Consider the following 11590-nt stretch of genomic DNA (forward strand, 5'->3'; position numbering starts at 1 on the left):
AAATCAAACAAAGATCGAAACCTAATCATCTACATACTAGTTCCAATCATCGGAGCAATCATCATCCTCTCCGTCTGCGCCGGAGTCTTCATCTGTTTCCGTATACGAAACAAACAAATCGAAGAACACACAGATTCAGAATCAGGAGGCGAGACACTATCAATCTTCAGCTTCGACGGCAAAGTCAGATACCAAGAGATCATCAAAGCAACAGGAGAGTTCGATCCAAAACACCTAATCGGAACCGGGGGACACGGCAAAGTCTACAAAGCGAAGCTACCAAACGCAATCATGGCGGTGAAGAAGCTAAACGAAGAAACAGACTCATCCATCTCAAATCCATCGGTAAAACAAGAGTTCCTAAACGAAATCAGAGCACTAACCGAGATACGTCACCGGAACGTCGTGAAACTCTTCGGATTCTGCTCGCACCGCCGCAACACTTTCCTGGTTTACGAGTACATGGAGAGAGGGAGCTTGAGGAAGGTTTTGGGGAGCGATGACGAAGCGAAGAAGCTAGATTGGGGAAAGAGGATCAATGTAGTGAAAGGTGTGGCTCATGCGTTGTCGTATATGCATCATGATCGGTCTCCGGCGATTGTTCACCGTGATATTACCAGTGGGAACATACTTCTCGGTGATGATTACGAAGCGAAGATCTCTGATTTCGGTACGGCGAAGCTTCTTAAGCCGGATTCTTCGAATTGGTCCGCCGTTGCTGGTACCTACGGCTACGTTGCTCCAGGTACATTTTTTGACCCGTTAATTAAATTGGATCTGGATTTTACCCGGGTAGGTTCGGGTCGGGTCGAAATCACCCGTTAGATTATTAGAGTGGACATTTTTGGTTTATTTGGTTTAAAGTTTAAACCATGTAAAAATTTTAAAATCCAAAATTATTTGTTTCGGTTCGAGAAACTTATGCTTATGGGTTGAATTTGGTTTAGGTGTAACCAAGAAAAAATGCAAAAATATTGCAAATTAAAGTAAACAGTTAGGATTTGCAAATAACTGAATAAGTTTATAACCAAATAAAAACGAAGATTTTGTAGTTTGGTCTGTTTAGGGTTTATCCGTTTATGAAATTTCTAGAGGTGAAATTTTTGTTTTAGTTTTGATTTGGTTCAGCTTTTTAATATATGAAAATTTTACAAAAACAAAAAGAACACATTAGTTAGATATCTAACATTAGACCATCTAAATTTTGTAACATAAATCATTTACAAATTTGGTTACGAAATAAAATTTACTTTGGTTTCTTTTTCTCAAATACTAACTGATTTTGTTTGGTTACTCTTTTTGGTTTGATTTGAGTCTATGCTTAAAAATCCTGTTTTGGATTCAGCATATACAAATTCATAGTATCTAATATGTTTGTGAAATTGGATGTGACAGAACTAGCATACGCAATGAAAGTGACCGAGAAATGTGATGTATATAGCTTTGGGGTGCTAACACTAGAAGTGATCAAAGGAGAGCATCCGGGAGATCTAGTTTCAACTTTGTCATCTTCCCCTCCGGACACGACTCTATCATTGAAACAAATTTCCGACCACCGGCTACAAGATCCGACAGCAGAGATCAAAGACGAGATCCTAGAGATTTTGAAAGTTGCACTTTTGTGCTTACAGTCTGATCCACATTCTCGTCCAACAATGCTCTCTATCTCCACTGCTTTTTCTTAGAACTTGTCCCTTCTCTAACTTCTTTTACCAAACATATAGTTTATATATAAGTAATACGTTATTAGTTTGTGTTTCCATGATTATGTGTCAATATATTTTGTTTTGTGGAATGTTAGTTTTTATGTGATTACTTCTCTCTTTCGGTAGAGATGAATTATTATAATAGTCTGATTAGTATGTTTTTATGTGAAATTATACAAAACAAAGAGATGTCCTTATTCTTTGTTTGAATTTGAATTTGTTAGTTTAAGGGTGTGGGTATTTTAAACATACCAATCAACTTAATCATGATTCATGCACACAAACCATTCGGTTAAGTTTTTTTGCTTTAAGCAGTTTGGTCTCGTCTGATATGGTTTAAGATAAGACCAAACCCAATAATCAAATCTGCTAGTTTCACTATTGAATTTAGTACCCCATTAACCCTAAACATACTCATAAGTTTTCTAATCGTCAGCACAAGAGGGTTGACGATTCACTTATGTTTTGTTTATATTTAGCTTATGTTTTGCTTATTTTTCTTTAATTGTTTACTCAATCTTTATAAAAATTATCATTAAATACTCTATTTTCATTTTACAATCATAAAACATCTTAAGACTAGATGTGGCTAATCAAATCCATATATACTAGGTTCGAACCCGCGGTACACCGTGGAATATTTTATTTTGTATTATAAATAAATTTTATTATTTTCTTATATTTAAAAATTTTAAATGTTAGTCAAAGTAATACAATATATATTTTTTTTTGATGTGTTGGTATATTTTGCAATGCATGATATAATTTGTAACTTAATTAATTCCAACATATGTTTATAATTATATGATATTTGAAATAAGTTAATAGTTTTAGTGTTGGTTTAATAGTTCAAATCCATCATGCTATAGACCCATCCTTCAACATGTTTAAAAATTGTTAATCCGTAGAAAATCATCCTACCTGTTAGTATATATGTGTTTTTGACACGTAGAAAATCAAAATGTATGTGTTTTGATTGAACTATTTTGACTCATAGTCGCATCAATCCAACATACTTTGGTTAAATTGATAGGTTTAAATGTGGATACTGATTAAGATGTGATACAACGCGATATAACACTTTCGGTTTATAACATAATTTATTATTTCAATGTATACTATATTTTTAGAAATTAAAGATGATCATTTTTTTTTTGGACAAAGAAATAAAAGATGATCATATGTTTTGTTTTTAATATATTTGATGTCATTAATGTTCTTAATTGTGACAACTATTATAATTGAAAAGTAAGGATACTATATTTTCAAGTGATAAGTGATAAACAATTAAATTTATTAATTATGTAAAATTCTACTGCTCTTTGCAAAAAAAAGCACAAATTACATGACCAGTTTAAAAATAAACAGATATTTTGTTCTAAATCCGGTTAAACATAAGATCTAGATTTAAAATAAACGACATGTTTAAAAAACAATACATGATCCGTTTACAATTTTTGATTATGTATATTTTTACTTTATTTCAACACTTTTAATATTTTTAGTTTAAGATTGAATCATAATACTTGTTATATACCAATAATACTTGTAATTTAATTTGTGTGTCATAATAATTGTAATTTAATTTTAAAGCTACTCTTTAAATATGGTTTAATTTAGAATTTAAAAGGTAAAATAATTAAATATGATCTAGCTACAACCAAAAAAAATTTCCTACATCGGTTACATGTTATGACTTATGACCATCTTACTTATATGATAATTCATAAGATTAAATCTAAGATATATTATATTTTGTGTTGGGATAAATAAAGTCAGCCGAACAAATAGAGACGTAACCAAAATAAAAATAGTTTGGCTTTCACAATTAAGGATCCTATAATAGTAGAGTATTGGATCTTTTAATGAATTTTCGATAACTCAATTATACCCTTGTCAATTTCAATTAATTATCTCTATTATGCTTAATTGAGTGGCAATTGAAGTAAATAAAACCAACATTTTGGACATATTCAGTTTTGTACTTCTCTTTTAATGTTATTAAGATGGTTGATCGACTGATCGTCATAGTAGCTACTAGCTACCGTGTGGTTTTATGGAAGTGCAGTAAGATATCACATGTGATTGAGTTAAAGTTTTAGGGCTACAATAATGGTGGATTCTACTATAGCTTTTGGATTTTGTTTTCTAAAAACCATTTTTCTCATTAAGCTTTTAGAATTAATAAATTTCCTAAAAGTTAGAAAAACCAGTTTTTAGCTTTTCTTTGCAATTGTTAATAAAAACTAAAATCACTATATTCAAGATTCAGTATTAAAAACTCACTAATCATTTTCTTCTCTTTTTCGTTTGTAAAGAAAAGAACTAGAAATACAATTCACCATTCAAAATTGTTTTAAAACTTAAATATGTTTAAAATGAAAAAAAAGCCAAAATCTAAAAACCAAAATCACTTAAAACCAACAACCATAAAAAATAAACATCGGCCGCATTCATCACCTAAAAATAAAATAGTACTTTCTTTTTTATAAAAAAAAAAAGAATGCTATAAACCATGTCTGGCTGTACCGACTAAGCTTCTTCATATGTTATTGACAACAATGGAACCTCTGTTCTTAAAACGTTTTGTATGAATGAATAGTTGTATTTTTATTAATAGAAAGGTCAAAAGATAAAGCCCACTGAACAGCCCAGTCTACAGTCGTGGGAATCAGCACGCAGACCTCACGTGCTTGCCTTAGGTAGAACAATATTGTTGCTCTGTGTTTTGACATAAAAGGAAACGCAGGGAGACAAGATTCAGAGTGCCAGACGGGTATAGTAAGGAGAGAAGAGGTATTGTTATTTGATGAACAAGTTTTGGATCGTAGTAGCTTGTAACGACAGAGAACTTTAGTGGATTTCTTTTTGGGTATATCATAAATTCATAACCATATGGATTAGGCCATAAAGTTTCATGCTTTAGTGCTCACATAAATAGAAATGTATGTCTAATCCGGAACGGCAATTATTTTAAAAGAAGAAAAAATATTGAAATTAAAATCAATTTTGATTTTTAACTCAGAAGACCAACAAATTATACCAGTAAAGAACATATCACTCGTCTGGTCACAGTTTCAAGACTACAAAAACAAACAACATCAAGAAATTAAAACACCAAACAAACGCCAGAGACAACAAAAGGAGCTCTTCGTCTTGTAAGGTTCAAAGATAGAGACCACAAAAGAGCTCTTCTTTTAGTAATTAAAGATCAAACAGTCAAGTCAAATCCTACTATGAGAACAACAACAACAACAACATCTGGTTTCTTGCGTGAGGGGTTACATCTGAAAGTCACTTTTTCCAGAGGTTCTTGGAGAATATCCTCTTGCAATATGGACTCATCTTAAGGTTTTCACATCTTCGTAACTTCTCCACCAAGCTCGCTCGAACAAAGCCCTGTTCAATCCAATCAGTTCGGTTACTAATCTGTTCGAGTCCGAATCATCAAATGTGATCACAAGAGTTAACTGACCTTGGTTTTGAATAGAGCTGCCTGGATAACGTAATTCGCATAAGGGTCTTGAACAAGTTGTGCGAAGTTTGGAACAGAGACGAGTTCATGCACGATCTGGGATCTGCTATCCGGATAATACCTGAGGCATTTCTCCACCACATGGCTACCAAACTTCTGTGTAGCTAATCTCACGTAATTCCCCCTCAACTGGAACATTACATTCACTCCTCCAACGTTCTTCTCTATTATGTATTGCACCACATAGTTCCTGCCATCAAATTTCACATAACAATATTATAAAGCTCCAAAGTTAAAGATTTGAGCATCATTCACCATAATAATGCATTGTTCCTGCCATCAAATTTCAACACATGAAAGGAAGATCCAAAGTTGAAGATATGATCATCATTCACAATAATAATGCAAGTTCTAGCTAGCAATATCCAGCCCGTTTCCATTTAAGTATTTTAGTAACAATTTATGTAACGTAACATATATATCTATAATATTTAAGTTAATTTATTGAACACTCAACGCCTATCATTTGTTCTTTAGACGAACCTGTAGGTTAACCATAATATGATAACAGTATTGAATTCTTCTAGCAGAACTACATATATAAGTACTGTTACCCGTAAGGGTCTTGAGCAAGGCGAAGAGCGTTTCTGGATATTTCACCAACAAGCTTCTCATGTTGCTCCCCAACCGAGTATGAAATGCAGCGTTGAAGCACACAGCATCCATGGCGATGAGTCGCAATCTCTGTGCAGAACTTGGTAGCAGCCTCTAAAATGAACTGTACAAGAGTATATATTATTATCACTTACATATCACCAAGACATAAGAACATTTCCAACAAGATGAGTTAAATAAAGAAGAGTTTATGTCCAAACCTTTTTATCATTAGGGTCAAGGAACCTCAGGCAACTTAATATCACATGGTTTCCATTTAATTCTCTAACCAGAGAGAGAAATCCCGGTTTAAGAGCTGACTTAAGCAGACTGATTTGCTCCTTTGTACTCACCGTCTCAATCAGCTTCTGCACCACCCGTGTCCTGCCCCATTTTGAAAACATCAAATCAAAAAAGCCTTCATCTTTAATCACAATATAGCAAAACCAAAGATTTCCAAAAACTTGATCCATCAAGTTAAGTCAAAGGTTTAACCACATGAAGTTGAAATGTTTTTTTCAAAGGTCTAAGTTTTGTCTAAATCAGTCAAAACAATTCACCTTTTTCTCTATGAACGCAGCTGACAAATTTCTCAAAGATCTGATTTTTTCTTTCTTTCCTAAAATAGCTTAGTTTTCTTCTTTCTCGAACAAAGAAAGATCTCATCCATAATCCCATAAATATGCAACAAAAAACTTCATCTCTCTCCTTAATAGTTCTGCTTTTGAGAAAAAATTGCTAAACGTGTCTAGTTCTTACTTTTTCAGGTCATTATAAAAACAATATTTTGAAACATTAAATGCACAATGCTATGATATTCCAAAGTGTTCTACTCATCAGTTAAAAGGGTAAGGAAGCTTTACCCATAGTTGTTGATGGAGATCTTGACAAGAAGTCCAGGTTTTGAAGTCAACCTAATGAGGATTTGAGTTCTTTGTTCTTCATCACAGACTTGAAGAAGCTTCTGAACGAAATAATTACCAAACTGATCCATTCCAAGCTCAGTGACATGATTAATCACTTGCTCGAATATAATCATTACATCAAGAAATCTTCTTTCTTCGATTAGCTTCTGTAAGCATCGACAACCCAATTGATCCTTTGCCATTAAGTACACAGAGCCGTAGATATCAACCATGGAAGCAAGGGTTAGTGGCAGATCCAGTAATTCTTCCTCGAAAGACGTGTTGTTCTTCAGACCTTCAAGCTCCCTAGAACCTCCCATGGCTGAAAATGGTGGAACAGTCCTGTTTCCACTGTACATCAATGGGTCCAACACATCGTTTTCTTGAAAATCTAGTCGAGACTTTTGTGGAATCAGAGAAACGTCTCGTCGGATTTGTTGATTGAAATGCTCGAACATGTAATCTCTGTTACGAAGAGACATGTTCTCTGTAAACCCTCTCGGATGGTTAAAGCTAGGGTTAGGGTTACCAGCTTCTTGTAAACCAAGCAATCTGAGTCTGTGATCATCATCAACACCAACATAACGACGACTCATAGAAGATTCGCCATGAAAGCTCTGCACAAAACCTTCACGACGAGCTCTCATCAGATCTTGGTCCAGCCTGTGTAAATCACCATAACCACGCATAGAAGAAGCTTCACCATGATGAAAGCTCTGTACTAAACCCTCAGGACCCAGGTCAAGCTTAGAACACCCATGGAAGCTGCTTCTGGAACCGTGAAAACCAGATTGGTTCAACACCGGAGTTAAAAAACTGCTCCTTTCATCGGAGATACTAAGCTTACGGAGGCTTTGACACAAACCCAGATCAGTATCCGCCGCCATTGAAGCCATAGTGTTGAGGTTTAGAAAAGGGTTTGTGATCGGAGGAGGAGCTGTACGGTGGCCGGAAAAGTGAAACCCATTAGAAACAGAAGACGGTAGAGGAAACCCACCAAAACCCAGATCAGAATACGAACCTCGTTGTCTCAAATCACTAGGAAAAAACCCAAAATCCATGAACTTGTTCTTCGTCTCTTCAAACATGAAAAAAAGAAAAAGTTGAAACCTTTATGATTTCTGAGAAAAAGGAAGAACAGAGCAGAAGGGACAAAACGAAAAAGTAACAAGAGAGAGAGAGAGAGAGAGAGAGAGAGAAGAAGAAGGAGAAGGAGAAGAAGAAGAAAGTGATTTTTGGGGTTTTACAAGAAAAATTTCTCAAGAGATTTTGGGAATTTGGGGATTGTTATAGAGAAAGGTCAGGTCAGGTCAGGTGCAGGGAATGGGGAGGAGAGGGAAGCGTGGCTCTCTTTGTACGTACGGAGACAGACTCTATTTGTCGTCTAATGACTACAGACTACAGAGACGGCTGCTTCCTCCTATTGTACCACTGTTCCTACCTCCTGCAGAAACAAGAAATTACAAAAAAGTTGGAGAGAGAGAGAGAGAGTGAGACAAAGACGAAATTTATTATTTTCAAAAATATATTCCTATTTTCGTAGAAGTTTGTTTCTTCTTTTTTATTTTTTTTTCTGGTCAGCTTAAGAATTAGAATCCAGTGCCATTTGTTGTTTACTCCAGAGGCAAAAAAATTGTAACAAAAGGTTACTATTTAATGACTCAATATGATTTTTGGTGTCATTTTATTCAGCTTAAATTAGGTTTACATAGGTAATTGTATAGTTACTTTAGACTTGGAACGACTCAAAGTTGAGAGATATACTCTATTTTGCATAATTAATTTTACTATATATATGACATAATTATAAATATTTATTATCATTTGAGGGGATAATATAATTTTCAGCTTTCAAATTTAACAACAACATGAACAAGTCGTGTTAAAGGTAATCCAAAAAATTAAAATTTATAAAACTAAGATTATTGGATCAGTATTTATAACTAAAAGATTTCAAGTTTGAGTGAGACAAGTGGTCTCGCCAAATGCCAATCAAACAAGTGTCACCACGGCTTGCCAAATACCGGAGACAAGCAACCATAGTAAATTCAAAACTCTTAAACCTAAAATTCTTATACTATCTCGGGAGAAAACAAGGTACAATGGCATAGCAGAATAAAGTTACTAGTACTTTGTATCAACGTGTGAGAGAAATATAACTAAAATGATAACAATAATACCATGCATATAATAAAGGAGATACACTATATACACACATATATATATATATATATATATATTAATAGTCATTCAGTGCTACGCACGGATTTAGTTTCATTTGATATTGGATATTATTTTTATGATTTTGGAGATTTTTAGTTAAGAAAATATTAAGTAAATAAAAATATTATTTGAGATTTGAGATATGAGGGTTAGTAAAATATGTATCTTTTATTTATAAGAAAAATTGTAGTTAAGAGCATATGGAAAATTTATTATTTAATTGGATAATAAACACACTATTTTTTATATCAATTTCTATCTATTAGTTTAATGTAATTTATACTTCCTCCGGTTTTTTACTTGTCGTTAAAGGTTTTCTCACACAAATAAAAAAATTTTATTAAATTGTCTGTTTTATTAATATATTTTATAAATATTTCATTGGTCAGAACATTAAAACAGAACGGATAAAACTGGAATATTCACCAAACATTTTCATTGAAAATCTAAAACGATAACTAAATTAAAACAGAGGGAAATTTCATTGTTATAGGAGTCAGATAAACTATGTGAGAGTTATAGATATGCAATCATTACATATTAATACATTTTCTTATATATGTAATATTTCTAAATGTTATTATTAATCATTCATTACATTACTATAAATATTATGAAAGTTACAAACATGAGAGTTAGTACAAAATATGGGATTGATGAGATGGAAGAGAAAAGTTAATAAAAAATGTGTCGGTTTATAAAAATACATTATTGTGAATTAATAACTAAAATTGTCTATTTTTAAATATATATTCAAGAGTTATATATTATAAATATAGATCTATGAAAGGGCATCTTAGCTAATCAAATCATGAATTTTAATATATATTCACTTCTCTCTTTAAACAAAAATATATACAATTATCCCTTTATCACAAAAAATATATTCAATTCTCATTTAGTTATTTAGAAATTATATATTAAAATATAATTTATTTTATTTTAAATGGATTAAAAATGAAATGAAATAATGTAATATCAAGATCATGTGAATTATTTATATTATAGTGTGAAAATAAAACAGCCAATTATTACTTGACATTATCCTATACAACCAAATATATATATATATATTATAATCTTATATCCTTAAACTATTTAATAATCAAATTATTTGTTAAGAGAAAATTTATTATTTAAATTCAATTGAATAAATTTGTTATACTAAAAATTTAAAGAAACAAAATGACACTTGTGAAAGAAGACAGCATCAAATGACAATATTTTGGAGCTTGCTCAAAAAAAGACTTTACTTTATTATTAGATAATATAATATAGTAAGGTTTCTTTCTAACTCTTACTATGAGAATCTGACACCCAGAATCATTATATATTAAAATTCTTTTAAAATCAAATACACCTATAATTATTTATTTTATTTTCTAATTGTTTTAAAATGATTGCATCAAAAGATGAACAACGTAAAAATAATTGACATTTTTGGAAAAAATACTCAAAGCTTAGTAAGATAATATGTCTTCTAAAGTTAGGAACTTCCCAAAAACGGATGATCTGAACAACAATACTATTTTTACCGGTGTTTTGTTGTTTGTTGGAGATTGAATCTAGGATAAAATAGAATGTAAATGTTGTAGTTTTCACAATAGTCTGAAAGAGGATGCGTTTGTATGGTAATAAGTTGTTTTTAGAAAACCAAACTTTATAGAATGTTTGAGCTTTTAAGAGAGAGAAGGAATTGAAATCAAATTAATGATCATAAATTCGCAAGTGTTTCAAGATAATAAGTCAAAAATGAGAAGTAATATAAACAAAAATGAAAATTGAGGAAAATAGTAGGTAGATATAAGGCAATGCATAAAATGATGGTATCATTTCAAATCAAAACATAACTGATTATGTTCATAATTTATTCTGAAATTCATAACATGAAAACTTATAAATTTTATGTAATTCAAAAATACCATTGAAACAACCCTTCCGGTTTTTTTTTTTATACCTCATTTACTAGTGGTCCCATACCCACTAACATCCTAACAACAATCAATAACAGCGGATAACCAAATAAAACAATTCCAATAATATTCCAACATAAATAATCCAATAACATCATAATCCAAACAAAGAAATAACCAAAAGCTAACATCCTACAATGTTCCAATGACTTAATCTAGCAACCTAACATCAGCTAGACCACAATCAATCAAGCCTCTAGAACATCCTCCTCCTCATCGCCTTTGATTCCACGATCACACTTTTCCTTTACCTGCACACCACAAACAACAATTGAGATGCGTAAGTATTATCATAAATACTTAGTGAGGCCGTCCTCCCATCTACTGGGTTATACACACAAGCATATGAGACCCTCAAGTCAAGCAAGCAAACAAACACAAGCAATACAGCAAACCAGGAAAACAAGTCTCGGTTGAGACTAGTGTCGACCGATGCCACAAGAAAGTGTCGACCGATGCTGAACCAAAGGTGTCGACCGATGCCAGTAGGGTGTCGACCGATGCTCCACCAAACGGTGTCGACCGGTGCTCCTTGAGTGTCAATCGATGTCATACCTGCAGACGCGAACTGCGCGAACACGAACGACGAATCCCGATTCCAAACCATCCCGAATCCGTCCCAATCTCACCCAATTACCTCAGAAATCACTGGGA

The 11590-nt window shown here is 32.7% G+C and overlaps 2 protein-coding genes across 3 annotated transcripts in view; one reads left to right on the forward strand and one right to left on the reverse strand.

Annotated features, from left to right (window-relative positions):
* LOC104720007 (MDIS1-interacting receptor like kinase 2) overlaps window positions 1-1870 on the forward strand; it is a 4833-nt gene extending 2963 nt beyond the window's left edge. The window contains exons 2-3 of one of the 2 annotated variants that reach the window (XM_019234348.1): window positions 412-745; window positions 1396-1870. In XM_019234348.1, coding sequence (XP_019089893.1) covers window positions 412-745; window positions 1396-1685 — 624 coding nt within the window. In that variant the 3' untranslated portion in view covers window positions 1686-1870. Of the gene's footprint in view, window positions 1-13; window positions 746-1395 lie in introns of both variants that reach the window. The other variant, XM_010437985.2, reaches the window with a different exon arrangement.
* On the reverse strand, window positions 5001-7801 carry LOC104720022 (pumilio homolog 11-like). The gene is made up of 5 exons (XM_010437999.1): window positions 6699-7801; window positions 6057-6219; window positions 5796-5959; window positions 5182-5431; window positions 5001-5105 (listed from the first exon to the last, which is right to left on the reverse strand). The coding sequence occupies exons 1-5, from the start codon at window positions 7799-7801 to the stop codon at window positions 5001-5003; spliced, it is 1785 nt and encodes a 594-aa protein (XP_010436301.1).

Source organism: Camelina sativa, chromosome 2 (assembly GCF_000633955.1).
Source record: "Camelina sativa cultivar DH55 chromosome 2, Cs, whole genome shotgun sequence".
Lineage (NCBI taxonomy): Eukaryota > Viridiplantae > Streptophyta > Magnoliopsida > Brassicales > Brassicaceae > Camelina > Camelina sativa.

Excerpts from the sequence above, each read along its gene's own strand:
- LOC104720022 (XM_010437999.1), bottom strand. The coding sequence starts at position 7,801 with ATGGATTTTGGGTTTTTTCCTAGTGATTTGAGACAACGAGGTTCGTAT. Across the intron at positions 6,220-6,698 it reads ATCTCCATCAACAACTATGG|GACACGGGTGGTGCAGAAGC; the intron begins GTAAAGCTTCCT and ends AAAATGGGGCAG. Across the intron at positions 5,106-5,181 it reads CAGCTCTATTCAAAACCAAG|GGCTTTGTTCGAGCGAGCTT; the intron begins GTCAGTTAACTC and ends TGGATTGAACAG.